The 21,388-nt window shown below is 36.3% G+C and overlaps 4 protein-coding genes across 6 annotated transcripts; 2 read left to right on the top strand and 2 right to left on the bottom strand.

Moving 5' to 3' along the window:
• The first annotated feature begins 84 nt into the window (after positions 1-84).
• LOC118281111 (GPN-loop GTPase 1) lies at positions 85-3,782 on the top strand. Its single transcript, XM_050701131.1, has 9 exons — positions 85-260; positions 332-457; positions 631-798; positions 1,197-1,393; positions 1,757-1,957; positions 2,268-2,320; positions 2,399-2,481; positions 3,032-3,172; positions 3,688-3,782. The coding sequence occupies exons 1-9, from the start codon at positions 188-190 to the stop codon at positions 3,768-3,770; spliced, it is 1,125 nt and encodes a 374-aa protein (XP_050557088.1). The 5' UTR covers positions 85-187; the 3' UTR covers positions 3,771-3,782.
• An 84-nt stretch (positions 3,783-3,866) lies between these two features.
• LOC118281117 (FAD synthase-like) lies at positions 3,867-13,222 on the bottom strand. Of its 3 annotated transcripts, none has more exons than XM_050701133.1 (5): positions 13,031-13,222; positions 9,010-9,107; positions 8,260-8,616; positions 6,933-7,054; positions 3,867-6,601 (listed from the first exon to the last, which is right to left on the bottom strand). In XM_050701133.1, the coding sequence occupies exons 2-5, from the start codon at positions 9,079-9,081 to the stop codon at positions 6,346-6,348; spliced, it is 807 nt and encodes a 268-aa protein (XP_050557090.1). In that variant the 5' UTR covers positions 9,082-9,107; positions 13,031-13,222; the 3' UTR covers positions 3,867-6,345. The 3 variants fall into 3 exon arrangements, with proteins under 3 accessions (XP_050557090.1, XP_050557089.1, XP_050557091.1); XM_050701132.1 differs by having other exon boundaries at positions 9,010-9,094; XM_050701134.1 differs by lacking the exon at positions 13,031-13,222 and adding an exon at positions 10,707-10,741 and having other exon boundaries at positions 9,010-9,094.
• On the bottom strand, positions 11,532-13,031 carry LOC118281094 (tRNA (guanine(37)-N1)-methyltransferase). Its single transcript, XM_035601555.2, has one exon. It carries the CDS (start codon positions 12,981-12,983, stop codon positions 11,649-11,651), a length of 1,335 nt encoding a protein of 444 aa, XP_035457448.2. The 5' UTR covers positions 12,984-13,031; the 3' UTR covers positions 11,532-11,648.
• Positions 13,223-14,739: 1,517 nt separating the features above from the next.
• LOC118276624 (opsin-1-like) lies at positions 14,740-16,455 on the top strand. Its single transcript, XM_035594985.2, has one exon. It carries the CDS (start codon positions 14,903-14,905, stop codon positions 16,037-16,039), a length of 1,137 nt encoding a protein of 378 aa, XP_035450878.1. The 5' UTR covers positions 14,740-14,902; the 3' UTR covers positions 16,040-16,455.
• The last annotated feature ends 4,933 nt before the right edge of the window (positions 16,456-21,388 follow it).

The following is a 21,388-nucleotide window of genomic DNA, read 5'->3' as shown; positions in this document are numbered from 1 at the left end:
CGACTAAATAAAATCACGTTACTAAAATCAATAAGTGTTTTTGTCACATCCCTTTTACTGTCAAATGTCAAGTTTGACATTTAGGAAGTTTTAACATGTTTCGTCGTGTTTCTTTGTAAACAGTGGAAAGAAAATAACTCTATAAACCTTATAAAAGCTAATAAAATTAATATAACAAGTTTTTAAAATGGCTACAACTGCACCTAAGCCTGAAGCTATGGAAGAAGATTCGAAGAAACCAATATGTTTGATCATTTTAGGTTAGAATTAATCTAATAAGTTTTTGTGTTCAATGTTTGGGTAATTTTATTAATATTTGGTAATGAATTAGGTATGGCGGGTGCCGGCAAAACATCTTTTACTCGTCGGCTGGCTGGGAAAGTCGTGAATAACTCCAGGCCTTACCTGATCAACTTAGATCCGGCGTGTAGAGAAGTGCCGTATCCTGCCAATATTGGTGAGTAAAATCAAGTTTTAACCTGATCAAGTTAAATTATCACGGCCTTTTGAAACGATTTATGGCTATTTAATGTTAAAACCACTAAATATATACTGTTTAACTTTTATATAAATGTATTTTGAACATTGATCAGAATAGTATCTGATGCCTTTGATTATTATAATTTTCAGATATAAGAGACACAGTAAACTATAAAGAAGTGATGAAGCAGTATGGGCTGGGTCCCAATGGAGGCATTGTAACTGCTCTCAATTTGTTCTCTACGAAGTTTGGTCAAGTTGTGGATCTGATTGAGAAGGCGGGCAAGAAACATAAGTATTGTATCATTGATACACCAGGTATGTAGCTTATTTGCTTCTTTGAATATTATAGAGATATAGAGATAAAATTCATATAATATTTGGTAGATGAAAATAAAGCTTTTTGTATAGTCACACCTTATGTCAACTTTAGGTAGAGGTGCAAATTATGCCATATAATACTTCTGTACAATGTACACCCAACTTTTACCATTTGTGTTATAAGTCCCATTTAATAGGGGGTGAACCTAATGCCATATACTGGGCAATTCCAGACTGTGCTACTATTGACAAATTTTCAAATAACCATAAAAGGCTTGTCTGGAATTGTTTTTAGAGCAAAATCATTACTAAGGAATAGTTTAAGTAATCATTAAATGTCTCTGCTTACGAATGTATAGTTGTTAATTATGTATTACACCTTTTTCTACTTTCAGGTCAGATAGAGGTGTTCACATGGTCAGCTTCTGGCACTATAGTGACTGAAGCCCTAGCATCGTCCTGTCCTACTGTAGTTGTGTATGTAATGGATACTGTCCGCAGTGTCTCACCTGTCACATTTATGTCCAACATGTTGTATGCCTGCTCCATATTGTACAAGACTAGATTGCCTTTCATTGTGGTTATGAATAAGGTAAGTTCCTTTAATTATTACTGATAATTGACACCAACCAATGAAGGAGAATGATTTCATGATATTCTCAACATGAATAATTCTAATTGTTGATTATTCTACTAGCAATTTTCTAATTTTACATGTATTTGATGTGTCCAATGTATGAGATTTTGTTTTAAATCATAATCCACACACACTATTGATTTCCTCCTTTGTTGGGAGTGCATTGTAAACATTTAAATTCACCACACACTTTTCAAACACTAAAATAGGATAAAAATATTCACCCTGTTTTAATAAAGTAATGATTAGAATCCCCCAAAGTAGTATATGTTAAATAAACTTCTTGCTTATAATATCTATTAAATCCTCCTTTTACAGACAGATGTAGTAGACAATTCATATGCAGTGGAATGGATGAGGGACTTCGAGACGTTCCAAGAGGCGTTGGACGCGGAGGGCGAGAGTGAGACAGAAGGCGGGAACACTTACATTGGCAACCTGACCAGGTCCATGGCACTCGCACTTGATACTTTCTACTCAGATCTGAGGTGCTGCGGTGTTAGTGCACATACTGGTGATGTGAGTACATATTTGTATTTGTTAATTTTCTAGGAATTCCAATAACACCCCTCTCAATCTTCCCAATTCCTAACCCCGAAAACTGGCAATGCGCTTGTAACGCCTCTAGTGTTTCAAGTGTCCATGGCCGGCGGCGATTGCTTACCATCAGATGATTCGTCATCTCGTTTACCCCATTATTCCTTAAAAAAAGGAATTGGTTTCTTTATGTGGCCTTATTTGTAACTTTTCTACAACTTTATATGACAGTAGAAAAAGTCTAAATTAATATTCGATGTTTTGATCATAATTTTGTCTATTTATTTTTCAGGGTTTAGATGAATTCTTTAAACTAGTGGATGATGCTGCAGAGGAATATGAAAAGTATGTGTTTCCACATTTTTTAATCCTTCAATAATTGAGAAAGTGAGTCTAATGTGTGTACTTTGTTTATTTTTATAGAGATTACAAAGCTGATTGGCTAAAAATGCGAGCAGAAAAATTAGAAGAGGAGAAACGAAAAGCAGAGGAATTAAAAAATAAAGGTATGTAGTAGTATTTAATGTCAGGAATTATTGTGAAATTCTTATATGAATAACTCCTACTAACTACATTTTTTTTTATGTAATCAATAATTAGTTCAAGACATTACAAAAAAATAAAAATACTTTTAAATTCACTACATCACACACTATACCACACACCTACTGATTCACTTTGAGGCGAGACATTTTTCTTAGGGTGCTTTTCCACCAGAGATGTGCTATGTACCTATGCTACGAATATGTAATAGTTAAGCTGTGAAACTATGTGACCGTTTCCAATTATACTAAGCTATGTAGCTGTGCGAGGAAGATGCGCAGCTTGAGTATGCGATGTATCGATAGTAGGGAAGCCATCCATAGCACGTATGTTATCATCCCGTCCGTTTCCAGCAGCTAGCTAGTGCTAAGCTAACCAATGAATATGATTAGTGGAAGCCAAACGCATCCACAGCAAAATAGCATAGTACATACATCTCTGATGGAATAGCACCGTTTCGTTAACATCTCTCTCTCTACTTACAATTCCCAACAAATTATTATTTCTTCCCAGGTCCAGATGACACAGTGATAGACAAGAAGAAGCTCATCGAGGAGGTGTCGGCGGGTCGTGAGCTCAGCGACATGTACCTCAAGCACCCAGCCAATGAGAGCTCCAGCGATGAGGAGGGCACCGAGAATGAACCGGAGATAGGTATGATATATGTTATAACTTACATATCTTTTATTCTTCAAAGAGGTAGATAGAGGTGAATTTTTTATATAACCTTAAACAAGCTTTAGGAAAATAGGTCCTCCATTTACACCCCCAACATCAGAGGTGTTAGAAGTCTTCTATACAATGTTGGCGTTTTTCATACTGTATTTCTGCATAGTGCGATTGATTGACATGACACTCAAACTCGAAACAATAATTTGTGGATTGATCCACAAATTTGTGGATTGATCCACAAATTATTGTTTCCACAAATTGTTGTGACTGACAAAGAGTCAGCAATCGAATCGGCGGGAATCTAACCCGCTACACGTTGAACGGCAGCCAGTTGCCCAGCGACCATGCCAACCGTGTAGTCGAATACCAATTTTTCGCCAATACGAGTTCCATTTTAACATAATAGAGACGTTTCGAAACCCCAACTTTTATTCGTAGTTATCGATAGGGTTTTAATACAAGTTTTTAAAATAAGAATACAATTTTCTTTTTTTCAGATGATAAACCAGCTGACGTCGCAATGTTCCAAGATTTTATTAGGAAACATGTGAAGCCTAATAACACTGGAAATGAAACATAATAGTTTATTTTTTATATTAAAAAAATCTGTAAATATAGGTAAGAGTACTTTTATACACAAGTAATTCCAGTTTATTGTTTTAAAATAAAAAATACGTTTTCTAAATTAAATTGTTTTATTTAAAACATAATTTAAGTAGTAAAACAACTGTGCTAAAGTGTTGCAATACATTAGAAAAATAATATTGCGAGAGCAAAAAAATGTTTCAAAATATTTAAACATGTGCATTATCTAAATCAAATTAAAAATAGTTCACAAAATATTAAAGCTATGGAGAAACTTCTCCGGTGGATAAAAAATAATAATTTAAATCCGTCATTACATAAAAATATTAAGCACAATTTTGAAAATAACGAACATACAATCTCGTTTAGAGCAGCCTCTAATATGAAATTTCGTGTGCGAACATCACAAAAACATCTAAAAATAAATAAGACGATTACAAAATGAATAAATACTTAAGTAACGTTTATATTTAACAATGAGACATAATTAAATTCACTATTTATTTATTTTACTGGCTACTATATTAATATTTTAGAATAAATTTATAAAGAAGGCATGATAGACACTCAAAAAATAAAAGCTTCTGATAAGCGATCAATGTCCGTTTCCGCCAATCTCTCTTAAGTTTTAGGGAACCCCTAAGCTATAACAAGTGATAATTAACAACATATTGGATTCTACCAACCTAAAAGTGACAGAAGCAACGGTACAGTACCCTTATTAGTAGTACTAGGTAGCTTTACGTTTAAAGTAATCGAAAAAGAAGAAAGTTCGGCGCTCTGATTAGCCGGCTCGTATAAACCAACCAATCAAAGCGCCGAACACACGCAGGTAAGGGGTTGGTTGAGTGTCACGCAAAGTAATTGCTTTAGGGGTGATTGGTGAAAACAGCTATAAGACTCAATTTACATTTGAGTAGGAGATTGTTTTCAATAGTAGTATTTTGTTCGTTACATAGTTACAGGGATAGATACTGTTTGCCCTTTTGTTTTAATCTATTGCGATGCAAATTGAGTCTTAAGGCTTTATACATATAACCTCAGATGCTTTGTTAAGTAGGTTTTAAATTTTAGGCATAGAAAAGAATAATTTAAGTACATCATTGTTATCTTCAGCTTCATCTTCGAAAGACCGAACAATGTAATTATTCTAACATCACAGTTATCAAAATTCTATTATAATATGAGTTAATATTACCTATACGATAAATAGGCGACTTTTTGTACCTAAATTCTTTGATATATGTATTTGTAGTAGTACTATTATAATAATTGATTACTGGTAATTATCACTTACTGGTTTTTTAATAGTGATACCATATTTTTCTTTTCATACATACTCATGCCAGTGTGAGCCTCACGCCTGTGTCCCATAGGGTAGGCAGAGCTTACATTACAACCTCTTTCGGTTCATACTATCAGTAATAGAATCAAAGTAATTTTTGCAGTAGCTTTACACGCATTTTTTAGTTAAACAATTTTGATATCAGTGCTCTAAAACAAATAAAATAATTACGAATTTGCAATATTAAGTTAGTAATTTGTAAGTACATTTTTGTATGCAGGAAGATTCATTATCAGTCGCATACATTTAAATAATGGGTTCCAGTAATTAGGTGATGATATAGCTACAATAATGAACCTTAACGTTACGTAATAAGAGCGAAGTCAATGTTTACATAATTCTTGAACCTTTCTGCATTCTGTCAATTTATTATCAGTTGAACTAAATACATTACGATCCTAGTCACATGATAAGAATGGTAATTTTACATTAAAAAAATATATTAAGTAGCTATTGGTACTAAATGGTAACATTTTCTTTCTTTTAATTAATGGACGATTTTGACTACTTAAATGTTATTAGAATAATTTAGTTATTTCAAATTTTAATAGAGTATTCATTTAAAATTTAGCACCATTAAAATTTAAAATGTCTGCCCAAACTAAATTCGAGATAACTTAAAAAATATATTGTTTACATTATCTAGTATCGTAATTACTATGTTTACATTTATAAATATTATATTATATTTGATAATTAACGAGTCCACAAGTGAACTAATTATGCAATTAAACTAGTTATCGGTTATTTTATTACTCGATAACGTTGATAAAATATAACGTTACTGGAGATTTAATTCGGACTAAGGCTGCGTTCACATTGAGATGTCATTTTATAGTTACTAACTGTTCCATTTAGTATGCGATCTTCAATCGTCATGAATTCACTGTTGAATAAAAGCATCCACATTAGGAGTTGTCTAAAACATTTTTAAATTAAGCAAATCATCCAATCTGCACCCCTAATCAAATAATTTATATACACCATAGTCAACATGGCATAGACAGAAAAATCAAGGATTGACAGTGACATACGACAACTTTGACATATGTCAATCCTATAATTGCATTTTTATTCACTTCTAGACAATAACGCCATCTATATTCAGGGGCAAGTACTATCTAAAAAGCACCAGAACACTCAATTACACACACAAACACTTCCAGAACTTTGCATCGATACTAGAAACAAACAATTAGCAACTATTTACTCTAAACATCCTGTGTTACACGCGTGACGGATGTACATGATCGCTACTTTTGTGATTACTGTCTATACCATTAATGTGATTGTTTTCAATACCATTGCTGTATGTTGCGTGTCCATTGACGGGTACCTTAGGTGCTGTGCCGCGCCCCGCCCGTTCTAGAGAGGCGTCGGTTAGGTGCCACGCCGGTAAGTACGTTATGCAGCCGCAGTTGTCTTTTGTCGCTAGTGCGGGGTTAGGCCATGTGTTGTGTATGCTGCCTATTGATGTGTATCTGGAATTTGGAGAACATATACATAATTATTATAATAAGAAATAGTACCTAGCGTAGCTACCATAGGAAAATAATGCGGATTATTTTCAAGAGACATCCAGTTAGGCAGTTATCTACAACTTGCATTCGTAATATACTTTGGGTAGGTTTTTCCCAAGACACAAAACAAATTGTGTAAATTTTCAATACCTAGAATTAAAATTTTCGAGAATAATCTTGTTGTCATGGAGTAATAAATAATTTGAAGATATTATTATACTTAAAATGTACATATATCCTATAAAGCATACTTTTAATTACTGCAGGCTTTATATCTGTATTTAGGACTCACCCTCTATCGTATAAGCTGCAATAAGGCACTCGTCGCTGTAGGGTGTAGCTCCATATGTGGTGGTAGCTCCAGTTCAGAAGGGGAGAGACGCGGACTATCTGCGGCCAGTTGGGGTCTGTTTTCTGTGAACAAGAAACGTAAGAACACGTTGTGAAATTAAAGTTTGCATAAGGACACGTCAGTGACTGATAACTCAATGACAGTTTGCAAGGTAGAAACGCCGGACCCAGTAGGACTGATGCCTGATCCGGAGCTGCGGACTACCTAGCAGGTTAACCAGTGATCCGGCTCGAAAGGCAGAAGTAGCAACGGGGTGGATTTTAGCCAGTAAGAGTCTGACTCTCCCTCTCGCCTCGTCCAAGGCGGTCGTCATTGGATGATTTTCCTCCCTCAAAAAAAAAAAAAGGTAGAAAAGCCTTTTTTTGAGGGGATATGTCAGTCAGTAAGACTGACTAAAAAGCTAAGCTCAGGATCAGACATCAGCCCTACTGAGCCCCTTCTAAGGTAGAAAAGTCTAGAATATGTTTTAGTCAACCTAAAAATTGCACCTGAAGGTCCTTGTTAAAAGTAGTATAATAAGTACTAGTAAGAAGAGTATAATAAGTATAGGGGAAGTCCTTGTTCGACAGTTTCACTTTTCCATTGGACAAAGGAGGCAATCAATACTCATAGCTGCGATATTAATAAAATCAATACTAGCTTACCTAGATATGGGATACCTAGAATTCTAATATCGTCATGTTCAGTCTTATCAGACGATTACTAACAATGTGGGAGCATTCGATTCTACTGTCATGAACGTTTCTAGGAATTGTAGCAATAATGTAAAATGTTTCAGAATTCTCTGAGTCAATACCTACAAGTATGAAGTAAGTAATATTAGTTTTCTTAGAATTGTTGTGATTAAAATACATAGAGAAAATAATTTGGAAATTCTACAGCGTAATAGCTCGTGACGTTTCACTGCTAGACAATGGGGCTACTTTACAAAAGAGGATTTGCCATAATCTCCACGACTGGCAGGTGTGTTGGAGATCGCGATGAGAAATTTTAGAGGGCTGACTGCTGCCCGATCTCCATTAAATAATGAATTTATTTTAGTAAATAGGGTACAAATCAGATCTATCGCACGTTAACATTATAGAATTTTCTAGATGAGGCCGGCATTTCCTAATCTGACTACCTACTGTGAGAAGAAATAGAATAATAAACAGTTGGTCGGCTCTTGCAACAGCTACATGAAGAGAAGGTCGTGACAAATATATTCTAGTCTACACTGAAATATATTCATTATGGGAAGAATATAAATTGTATGACAATGATGTACCTGCATAAATTCCAAGTTTTCGCTGTAAGGATCTGTCCGCCGCGTCCCCATGAGAACAGCCTTCAGTCTCTCGTCCTGATCCAACAGCCGTTGCAGCGTATTCTTCATTTCACCCTCCGTCACCAACAGCGTCACACCATAATGTTCTTTAACCTGATCCACGAAGGCCTCAATTTCCCTGAACGGTCCATTAGTCCGAATATACACCACTTTTAATTCACTGGCAATGTCATCCCTTTTGTAAATATCACGTAAAACGTTTAAAGTTATATCTAAGAGCACTGTGCAGTCTTTTCCGCCGTTGAACGAGAGGAACACCTCGTCTATTTGGTATTTTGTGAAGCATTGTCTTAGTACCTGGGGAAGGAAAAAAGGGTTAAACTTTAGTGAATGAGAACTCTACATTTTCGGTTACCCGAAATAGTTGTTGGTCAGTCAGAATAAGCTTATTGTATGTATGCCTAATTCTATTTGTCTATTGTACCTCCTTCGGTCATAGGTATTTCTTTTTTGATATAGAACTGATTATTTTATAAACACGTACAAACAAAAACATAAAAGCGATTAATGCCAAAAACACAACAGTCTGCAAAGCTTGGTTGGACACGTAGGTAGAACCAAGGACATTGTATTACTGCTAAAATACAAAAAGACTATAAACAGTTTTACCTGCTTTAAGTGGTTAAAGTTTCACTTCCAAATATAGCACTTCATATCCATTAAAGAAAAAAATATAAAGCTATCACATACCTGTTCAGCTTCTTGTAAAGGCCCTCCGATGTCTAGCAGGTCCATATTTGAAACCTCTCCGATCGGGAGCATCGCACGTTGTGAACTGAAAATGGAAACTATACTTTACTTCGAGTCAATTATACCTACATCATGTTTATTCCCTCGTATTGTTCTTATGTCAGTCTGTTACGCGTACGACCAAGGCCACCCATTGTGATAAACTTATAATACCTATTCGTATTTTTATTGATGTGAATTTCGTTTTTTTTTGTTAATTTGTTTAACCTTTTTATAGTCAGTGGCTATCTAAGATATTATTCACAAATTATTATGTCAAAGTTAGACTTAGTGCTAGTATGAGTTTCCATTCTATTAACGTTTTTCTGTGTCTGGAGATAGAATTCATTTTCCCATGACGATCAGTAGGTATCAAGTGTTTAATTGGGATGTAATGCACGTCATTTAAGTCTGACCTTAGATAACGTGTTCGCGTGCACATACAATGTATTGAAAAATGTTAAAGTTGTCCAGTTTCAACATAATATAAAGAGTCATCTTCTAATTAGACACGACTTATTATTATATCTATCATTCAGAATATTGTCTATCTCAGTTTTATCATTAATCTTACCACGTGCGTCTGAACGTGTTACCAAAACAATACAATTTTATGCTCACTAGTTGGCGCTACTGAGGAATAAAGGCATGTGGTCCTTCTAATCTCCCATTGGACTTTCCAAATCAGGTTTTAAGAGCAAGGGTAAAGTTATTGGAGAGGCCTAAGTTAAGGAAAACGGGCTGATGATATTTATTAAAATAATGTAACAAAAAATAAATAATTCAGACGAGTAACACCGCGGTAAACAGTTACAAAAGCATTTTAAGATTAATTGATGAATTAATTTCCGACGTTCGCCACGGGGCGCTGCTTGAGTGGCTCGTTCCGAAGGAAATGTATGCAGGAACAAATAATTACTCAGTGTAGATATGTTTGAACAGTTGATAAGGTTACTGGTAATACCTAACTAAAAAACTTTATTGATTGAAAATTTGTGTTAAAAACAGGATTTTATTTGCCACTTCACCTTATATTTTATTGTTATTAGTTTAAAGACCTTGTTGTTTTTGTGGATCGAATACGCGTATGATTGTAGCTAAAGTGCCTTTTTATTTTCCTCAATATACAAAAACAATCTACCTGAGAATTTTTAGTAGGTACTAGGCAGGTAATAGGTGCGACTGCATCAACAACCTGCAACTGCCACTCTAAAACTGCAGTCTGAAATGTTGTCTATCAACTTTATGTTACTCGGTTGCCATTAAAGAAGAAAAAACTTCCTGTTGGTCTATTTAGAAGTCTATTTATCCAATCATTCATGTAAACCCCACATAAGAGCGTATGTCTTATGTTGTTGATGATTGAAGCTGAACGGTTTTAGCCTTACACACACGGCTTGTATAGGTGCTGATCTTAATTATGGCCATGGTAGTTTTAGTTAGTCAGGTAAGAATTCCACAAAAAGTTAGACGTTAGACTCGTCGGAGCTTGGAAGTAGTCCTGAGGCTAAATAGGTAATCACATGTTCATTTAGATTGTAAACGTTAAAGGTTTATTAGAAAAATGTAATAATGTTAGTTGCAATGTTGACTAAAGAATGTTAGACATTGATTAACATTTTCTTCAATTATTTGTAGTCAAAGTCCATTGCACTTACGATATTTCTGCAATTTCTTCTAGAAACGGTTGCAAATAAGTCTGACTGTAAATTTATAAAAAAAAACTAAAAGAAATTAGATGAAATCTGACACTATTTTCGTCACCATCCTGATTAGGATAATATATCATAATGTTCATAGTTAATAGTGTAAAAAAAGAAAGAAAAAGAATTGCCTTTTTGGTTTCTGCCGGTAAATCGTCGTAATAATACTGTGCGCAACATGGGAATTGAACTCGAGACTTTTTGTTTAGCAGTTGCGCTTGCTACTGGTCAACCAACGATACGCTTTAACCAACATTAGCACCCATTCAAAAATAACATCAGATAAAAATATCTCCATTTCATAGATGCTTTTAAAATATAATAGTCACTATCAGATTATATTACTTGTGTATTGAGGATTTTGCGCTGATTACAAACATATACTTAATTGATAATAGCAGTGATTACGTAGCAGCAAAAACAAGGATGAGTCAGTACTTTTAATAACAAATGTCATGTAGGAACTCTCGATAATTTCGTCATAATATGACATACTGCATTTTTACATCAGCTATCATCTATGTTTAATGTAGTACAGGGGAAGTTAATGGTCAAAAATTCTAAGCCATCAATTACTGAGAATTTTCCAAAATTGAAAGACTTTACCAACCAGCCTATTTGGCAGTCCTTGGGGGAGGCCTTTGTTTAGCAGTGGATGTCATGTAGCTGATATGATCATGATGATGATGATGATGCCTACATACATTGCACTTGATACATGACCAACAGGGCAGTCTAATCTTTAATGATAAAAATAACAAGATAAGAAAGAAAAGAAAGTGATTTTTCCAGTACTTTATTACATCATTTTCCGAGGCACTTGAAGTGATAACAAATGTAACAAAAATAAAACCTCTTTACACACAATGGAACAAAAAATTTATTATCTATTTCGTGTTACACACACACTTTTTTCGAAGGAGGTTCACTTACACTGTCACTTAAGTTCTCACTGAACAAAACCTCTTTGGTTAATTTAAGAGTCACTCTCATCATTTCCTTGTTCGGAGCAACATTCCGCACATTAAACACATCAGTTATATTAGAAGAGACATCATATCCAATATTATCGATCACCATTTTCTTGGCAATCTCAACATGGTCTTCACCCAAGGCAAAGCAGTAGACATACACAATAATTTCTTGATTAAACTTCTCCCATAGTTTCTCATCTTTTATTAATCCATTGAAGTGTTTCAAGAATTCCACAGCCATTGCAGGCAGGTTCATGGTGACATGGATCTTTCCATTCAGTTGTTCTTTACCATTACACAAGTCAACAATATAGTCTTTAAATTCTTCCAAAATGAAATCCTTCCCATCTTTATTGTAAGACTTGAAATATATCGAGTTAATTTTGTTGTTCTTAGCGTTGTGATTCAACCATTTATAAGAATCAGGGTTCAGGTCATTGGCGAAAACCTTTGTTTTTCTTTTAGCAGCAGGAACAGCGAAGGGACCAACTCCGCAGAATATGTCGAAGAGGACATCTCCAGGTTTCAAGTAACTGAGGATTCTCTCATGCTCTTTACCCAAGCGAGGATTCCAGTACACCTTGGAGAAATCAAACTGAAATATACAGTTATTTTCTTTAACTGTTACAAAGTAGTCTTCCTCACCTCCAATTAATTCCATACTGAAGTTTCTATAGGTGTTATCTATGGCATTGCATTTGTTCACAACTGTCTTACATGTCTTTATTTTGTCAACCAGCACCTGGCCAATCAGAGGTCGGTATTCAAGCAGGTGTTCCTTCAAGTTCAAATGTATAATGTGGCCTATTTGGGAGAAACCACTCACACCTTCCTCATTCTCAGGCAGAACTGCTTTGAATATTGCTTCATAACGCCAATTATCGTAAGTAAGTTGTATCTCTTTGTCATCAAAGTTGTCTTCTTTGATATTCAGTTCACATAAAGCTGTTCTGTCACTCTCAGCAATGTCAGTCCACTGACTCACTTTCTCAGGGTTGAAAAAGATACATTTCTTGAGTTCTTCGTCTTCTAAACTGGTTATGGTCTTAAAACTTTCTAATTTAAGGAAGTATGGTTTACAGATATGAATGATTTTAGACAAATTTTCTTCTTTGACCTTTAGAACTGGCACTTTTACGTTGCGCAAGAATTTATCTCGATCTAGCACTTTCATACCGCGCACGCCGATGGGTGCCAAGGGCACTGAAGCGGATGAGCTCATTTTACGTAAAAATCCGCGAATATAGCCCAAAACCATAACAAGATCTACAAAAAGTACTTGTTTAACACATCGTCAATACTAACCTAATTTGAGGTCAGAGCCGATGTTGGACTTCGTCGACTACTTGCACACAGTCCGAGGATAACTGAGTTTGATGATTTATAAACACACCATAGATTTCAAGGCGAATTTAATACAAGATTGTTTAGTGAAAGCGGTGCAATCTGCAATACTGCGTGACACACAGACTCACGTTACTTGTCAAAGTGAACTGACGTTTGTTATTGCATCATCTGTCATTTATGTCAGGACCGTTCCATTTCACGCGTTTACTACAGTATCATTCCGACATCTTGGTTTTCAACAAATAATATTTAATCATTTCAGGGAAATTCATTTAAGAATGATTGGTAGGAATATCATAAGGAAAAATGTTGAATATATTTATAAATTATCCGTTCAGGCAAGGCAGTATTTAAAATTAAAGGGGTGGGCCACTTAATACATAGTCGGAGTAGGGAATAGGTATTACGGCCACTCATGGTTTCAGTATAGAATATATTCCACATATCAAATTACCTACATGAGGTCAAGGGCTTTCTTGAAATGTATTCATTAATTTTATTAACATAACATAACGCCTTTCAATATTGAAAAGGTTAGGTAGAGGGCCCTTCTAGGAAAGACACACGGTGGTATTACTGAGAATTTTATTATTCGTAAATAGTACCTACCTTGTCCGACATGGGAATTGCACCACCTATTATTTTTTGGATTAGATCAACTAGGTTCTAGAGAGGTTCAGGTATTATGTACTGTGTTCTAGCCATCATCAGCAAAACAAAGAGTTATAAAAGCGGTGTCTTTAGTTCACCACATCGTGCTTCGTTCAAAGTTTCGAACTTTTCTATTAATAGCCGCAAATAATAATATGCCGCAAATTTAGCAAGAAGTTATTTTTGTCCAAACACTGGTGCAGTCAAATATTGAACGTCTAATGGTAAGACACTAGCTAATTCCTATTGAACGAAGAACGAATAACTAGAACAATCTGAATAAAATGCATGGTATACCATAGTGTACCATATAACCAAAATTGCAGTTGCATAAGTAGGTATTTTTCTTTACTTACAATGACTTAAGTTATTTTTGAGTTTAATAAACAGGATTTTACCGCCGTGTACAATTTCAGACTTCGTGTTATGATTGAGAATTCCAAAAATAGAAATCATTAATATATTAATGTCTAGCTGACTTAATAAATACTTCGTTTGTTTAATAAACACCCAACATACTTACTTCACTAGACCGGGGAATCAAACCCGAGATTCTTTGCGGCAATACTACTGCTTACGATTAAAACTCAACAGGTTAGCATGTAAGACATCGTAATAACACAATTGAGAGAATTTGCCATGTGAAGTAGAACTCATGATTCATGATTCAATGAAATAAAAAAATCAAAAGCCAACCTGAAAGAGTGGGAAATTTTCCCAGGCATGTATGTAGATGTACCTACCTGTAATATTGTTTAAAATCATGCGTGTTTTATTCCGAATCAATCAATACAAGAAACGGTTGTTAAATTCAATCTTATATTTAAAATAATGCCAATATTTCGCTAATGTTGCTACGGAACCTTGAGGCCACACGAGCCTATCCCTGATACACTAATTTAACTAAGTCTTGAGAAGGTAAACCTTCTTATATTCGTATATCTAATTATGAATATCGATTTCCTTGGCGACGTCATGTTTAATCCTTAAGGTTTGACTATATAAGACGTTGGAGGAACGGCAAACATCGAGTAGTCTCCACATCCTCGGCAGGATCCCACTGTGGGTTTGGTTACCTTACAGTCTGGAGTAGTTCGTCTAACGATTTTCTCCAGTACCTTGTAATAACCATCTCCGGCCGAGAACCCTTCTCAACTCGAAAAACCAACACCAACAAAAATGGCAGAACACGGTCCTGGAATGGCAGCTCTGCAAGGATGGGGAGCTCAAAACGTGGCGCATGGAGCAGCCAACCAAACCGTCGTGGACAAAGTGTCCGCCGACATGCTCCACATGGTCGACGCCCACTGGTACCAGTTTCCACCAATGAACCCTCTCTGGCACGCTATCCTGGGCTTCACCATCGGCGTTTTGGGATTCATCTCAATCGCTGGCAACGGCATGGTAATCTACATATTCTCAACGACCAAAAGCTTGAAGACACCATCGAACTTACTTGTAGTCAACCTGGCTTTCTCCGACTTCCTGATGATGTGCGCAATGGCCCCGGCTATGGTGATAAATTGCTACAACGAAACATGGGTATTTGGTCCGTTTGCCTGTGAACTCTACGGCTGCGCTGGCTCACTATTTGGATGTGCATCGATCTGGACCATGACCATGATCGCTTTCGACCGCTACAATGTCATCGTGAAGGGTATCGCCGCCAAGCCTATGACCAAGTCTGGAGCTCTGCAACGCATCCTCGGAATCTGGCTGTTCTCGCTCGCATGGACTCTCGCTCCATTCTTCGGATGGAACCGTTACGTGCCTGAGGGAAACATGACTGCTTGCGGAACTGACTACTTGTCTAAGGATTTCTTGAGCCGAAGCTACATCATTGTCTACTCAGTCTTCGTGTACTTCTTACCTCTTCTGCTTATCATCTACTCTTACTACTTCATTGTCCAGGCTGTATCCGCTCACGAAAAAGCTATGAGGGACCAAGCTAAGAAAATGAACGTGGCTTCGCTCCGATCATCTGAAGCAGCTAATACCAGCGCTGAGTGCAAATTGGCTAAGGTAGCTCTGATGACCATCTCTTTGTGGTTCATGGCGTGGACCCCCTACCTGGTAATCAACTATACCGGAGTGTTCGAGAGCGCACCCATCAGTCCTCTGGCCACTATCTGGGGATCACTGTTCGCCAAGGCTAATGCCGTGTACAATCCTATTGTATATGGTATCAGCCACCCTAAGTACCGTGCTGTTTTGTACCAGAAGTTCCCCGCACTTGCGTGCACGGTGTCACCTGATGAGGGCGGCTCCGTGGCGACGGGCGCCACCGTCGTCTCTGACGAGAAGCCTGCTGCCTAGACGGCATTCTATCAGAGAACATCACGACGACCTCACGCTGCGCATTGGACAACTGATTCTGCCATCATTGTATTTATAATTCCTCATTTCCATTTGTATAAAGCTGTAATCTTAATCACGACTATTGCAATGTTCCGCCAATGTATAAAGTGCCTGTGCATTTTGTGTGGGCGTTGTATACATTGATTGGTGCATTGCTCATAGTTCTGATTTTGACTTTCACTAAACATCGTTGGACGACTCATATATAATTGTAAACTAGACCATCATGTCGTCACGGTGTCCTTACCCAAGAGACTGCTCCTCCTAGATGTAAGCGATTGTGTATATTACGACGAACCTGGCTCTGTATATTTGACCTCGTGTATTGATTATAATAAATATTATTTGGCAAGGTGGTTAATAACCACATAAAATATTGAATTTTATTTCAAACCTTATTATTATCATTATAATGTTACTAAAAACACATTTGATTTAATATTCTCGCATCTGATTCGCTTAATTTTTTATTAATTTCAAATGAAATCATTTTTCATTGAATTTCCCTCGAGTTCTAAAAGGAACAGAATTAACAGCGAGTTGCTCTTCTGTAAGTGAATTATTTTATAATGGGCTCAAAGCAGATATTGCCATTGGGTATCCAGGAAATGATAAACAACATTATCTTGCTTTATTTGGTTTCAATTGAAGCGCAGAAACGATGATACAGATACAATTCAATTATTCGATTGATTTATAGAAACATGGAATACATAAAAAGAAGCTCAAAACATCCGTAGCCAGACCACATACCCAAGACCTGAGCAATTAATTATGTACCTAAATATAATAATGAAGTTTTTGATTTTTACCGTCTTCCACGTATCATTTATGTATATCGATATCAATCCTGTTACTGTACAGTAGGCAGTGATTCGATTAGCTAGAACCACTCTGTGCCTCTCTACTCACTCTATGGAGGTTCAATCTCCTCTCCGCTCCTTTTTTGCATTAATATAACTCCGATTAACTTGAACGCCTGAAGACATTTGAATGCAATTAGTATTTATAAAGTACAACATTTCCTAGTAAAACTAACATTTACTACTCTCAAAGAAATAATCCGACGTTAAGATATTATTTGAAAGAGAAACGTGCAATATAAATATAGTGGCGTTTTTTCTCGTATTCCAAGTAAAGATGAACATGAACACATATTATCTTAGTGTTTATACATTTTCTTTCGTTTTACTACCGACAGTAGTACAGTACGTTGCGGGTCGTAACCTTATAATAGTTTCGCCGACCACATATTAACCGGCTAGACTGTTTTATTTGCAATACAAGCTATCCACGTAAAGGTGGTATTTTCTTAACGTCACTAAGACTTAATAGAATCTTCTTAAGTTCATTGGTACTGAAATTCTACGTGGAAATTCGTTGGTTTATTTTTTCTTCGTGTTGTTCTGAGGGGAAGGTTAAATGGACGGTAGTGGTTAGGACTCTCTTTTTTTATGATATAAGTTGGTAAAAGAGTAGACGTATCTCCTAATGGTAAGCAATCGCCGCTACCCATAGACACCCGAAACACCAGAGGCGTTACAAGTGCGTTTTGGGGGTTAGGAATTTAAGGGTTGTTGGGGAATCGGAGATTGGGAAAGGGTGTAATTAGTCTCCGGAAATCTCACTTACACAACGAAACACAACGCAAGCGTTGTTCCATATGGGTTTTCTGTGAGGCATGCTTTTATAATAAAACAGATAAAAGAGACGTTATTTCAACAGACATGAGTACTGCGAAAACATAATATTTACTAAATAAGCACTAAACGATACAGACAATGAAGGTTGTTTTACAGACGCAATAAAATTAACTTCTGATAAACTATTTTCGTATGAACATAATCTCGGAAGTGCACACAATTGTGCAATGACGTGTTGATATTGTTATAATGTTTTTTTATTAAGTAATACAGAAGGCGGCAGTTAGTTTGGGGGTTCTGTACATAATAGAGAAAGCTATGGGTGAGTCTGTATACTGAGGTCTTAGTACGAGTTCGCGAGATCGAAACGTTACCACGTTCGGTGTTCGTGGGTTTATTCGAGCCGGCCTATCAGAGCGCCGAACGCGCTCTCGTTTCGATTACTTTACACGTAAAGCAAACTCATACTAAGGGTACTGATTGGTCTGCTCCAATGAACCAACCAATCAGTAGGCTAAACAAACTCGTACTAAGCCCTCTGTTTAATGAACGTCGTAAATGTAGAAATATTTTGTGTTTTTACTTCTTATTAGGACTTGCAATGTGGCACTCTCCTCGAACATGAAGGACGATCCTAATATATAGAGTCTGCTGTAACTTATAGCACACGTTTTCTATTATGTTACCACAGTTTACAGTGAGATTGTAGTTATTTACAATGAAACATATTAAGACTGCCTGGTTTGCTGATCTATGCAAGGAACAAAATTTTTATTGCGGCTCATAAGCCCATTTGATAGAGAGATTGTTTGGTCAAAAATTATCCGTCATGATTATTATGGTTTAAAGGACTAAAGGGGAGGCCTTTGTTCAGCAGTGGACGCCTCTCGGCTGATGATGATGATGGTTTGAAGGCTGATCGTTTAATTTAACTGTGGCTATTGTTGTAACCTGTAAATACTACTTCACATAACACCTTTAATACCAAAACGTAAGTGTAAAGAAAAGGCCAACTATTCTTCGGAGTAAGCAGAAAAATATGTCGGCAGTAAATTAGTGTTAGAAAACAATGGCGACGCGCCACGAGCGTTTCCCAACATTTTTCAACAAAATACGGTGACCAAGATTTACTTGATGGATCGCCGGCTTTAAGAAACCTTTACTGAATGGAAACCGAAGTTTGATTAATCATTTTAGGCCTTGAGTACAAGGAGTAAAGCTTTAAATCAGTGTTTTTCGAACGTGATTTAGTAATCTGGCCTAAAAAGTGAAAAAAAAGGTTTTTTTTTACCGACCAGTCATGCAGTGGTAGCATTTTATCACACATAACCTTACCTTTTTTTTTTTTTGAGGGGGAAAATCATCCAATGACTTCTCCCGCCTTGGGCGAGGCGAGAGGGAGTGTCAGACTCTTACTGACTAAAAACCACCCCGTTCCTTCTCCTGCTTTTCGAGCCGGAGCCCCGGTAAACCCGCTAGGTAGTCCGCAGCTCCGGATCAGGCATCAGCCCTACTGGGCCCCATCTGTACATAACCTTACCTAGTGTTTAATTTAATTTATTTTCTCTTACTCAAAAGGACGTTTTATTTAAAAACAAAATAAATGACGTCTAGACTCGATGTTATCTACAATAATTTTACTTTTAATTCGTATGAAGAAGATACTATGTTAGGAATTTTAAAGGGTGTTTAGGTAACTGTCGAAGTTCGTTCGTTCGCTTCAAGTATTTCGATTAGGTTCAGTAATCGAAATACTTGGCTGCTAGTATCGCACGACAATATATTAACTAGTAAATTCGTTTACAGCCGTTTGCTTCACAAAATTTTCAACTGTAATTAATTCCAAGTAATTATCTAAAACTAGACTTCTAAGAATCAAAGTCTAGCCTAAAAATAAGGTGTTCATTATACGCTTTGCTGAAAACTAAGAATTTTTATTAAAACTTGATGTCTACCAGACATCCTTAGCTATGTGTCTTTTTATGATCGATTTTCCTGATATTTTCGAAGTCTTCATTTTAATGGGCCTTAAAAATAGTCAAATAGATCGAATTATTAGGTAAGTGTTTCCGTAACTCGTTGTATAGACAGAATATACACGTATGTATTTATTCTGTTATGTCATGAATTTATGTATGTAGGTACCTTTTTTTGTTGATGTGGAAGCCTTTAGCCTTCAAAAGGCGTCTAGCTTTTTGAGGAAAAAGTAATAGAGTGTGGGATTTTTACCTCACTAAATATAAAACCTCCCCGAGGGCCACCATATAGTAGACCAACCCCGGAGAATCTACGTCTATGTATCGGTTAGTCATTTTTTTGAAATTCTGTTTCGTCACTATTCCGAAAAAATACGACAGTATTTTGTCCATTTAAATAAGCACTAGTAAATACGATCATCGCCGTTTTTTCTACTCTTCTCAGAGCTCATCGGCAGAACCATGGCCGCCCTACGACTAAATAAAAGTGCATTGACTCAAGAGCGTGCACATTCTGTGAACAGCATTACCGCGACACATTCTTCTAACTTCACACAAATATATAAAAATAACATGTCTTTTAATTTAAATGCACATCTGGCTCTGGTTGTGTAGTAAATCAAGTGCACTGAGATTAATAGGCACGCCGTTTGTTTTTTCGTCGAGACGTCGTGGTTTCTTACCATCTTTCGCTTAATAGGAGTTGGACTTGGGAGTAATGTCTAAGGTTCTTTAAAATATTGTTAAAACGATTTCAGTTTCTTCTTGTCATGTGGTGACACTAGAGAAGAAGACATTTTATCACCACCTTCGTGCTGGTGTCATAGGAGCAGACAAAGGGATTATAGATAGGTACAATTGACAGAGATGGGTAGCAGCATTCTCAGAGGGCTTGGTATGAGTTTGTTAGAGATCGACATGAGACCGCGTTTGGCGCTCTGATTGGCCGGCTCCAATGAACCAACCAATCAGTGCGCTCTCGTTTCGATTTAGTTAAACGTAAAGTAAACTGGTACTAGGCCCTGAATAACCTCAATCTGCGTTCTGCGACTACCTATTCCAGTCTGCCTGCCATGAAGATCATAACAAACCTTATGTAGAGGACTATCATGGGTTGTGGATGTGTGTGTGGTTTCAGTTTCAGGCTACATATTTAAACAGTTCAAAAGCAGTAATGCTTTATTTTTATAATAACTATCGTGAGATATACTATATTAAATAAAAATCACAGTTTACTCACTTACTTTAAAGGAGAAAAGCTCTACTTAGGCGCTGTGATCACTCTGTGGTAGCAGTCACTGTTGTGGTTGATCAACGAGAGTTTTCTATGCAAAATATGTTTAAATTAGAATTTATATAAAACCTTAACCATAACCTTCAATAATGGCTCGCATTGATAATTATTTACAGTTATTAGTGGAACCTTACCTACATTCTTCTTTATCGCAATTTGGTATTAATAATTCTTTATTACAAAATAAAATTACTTTACGATCCTATTACAATTTATTTCAATCCGTTATTTCTATGTAAATACTCATTAACTATTTAAAATATGCACGAATGTGTCTTGTTGTATTTGTTGTTCTTCATGTATAAAGAAACGGTGCTGAAGAGTGGTGTGATAATTATTTTGTGCGGAGTTTGGTGGTCTGGAAATTGAGAGTGGGTGTTGCATTGTGAGAGAG

The sequence above is a fragment of the Spodoptera frugiperda genome, chromosome 20, assembly GCF_023101765.2.
Source record: "Spodoptera frugiperda isolate SF20-4 chromosome 20, AGI-APGP_CSIRO_Sfru_2.0, whole genome shotgun sequence".
NCBI classification, from domain to species: domain Eukaryota; kingdom Metazoa; phylum Arthropoda; class Insecta; order Lepidoptera; family Noctuidae; genus Spodoptera; species Spodoptera frugiperda.
This window is presented reverse-complemented; position numbering and strand designations above follow the sequence as displayed.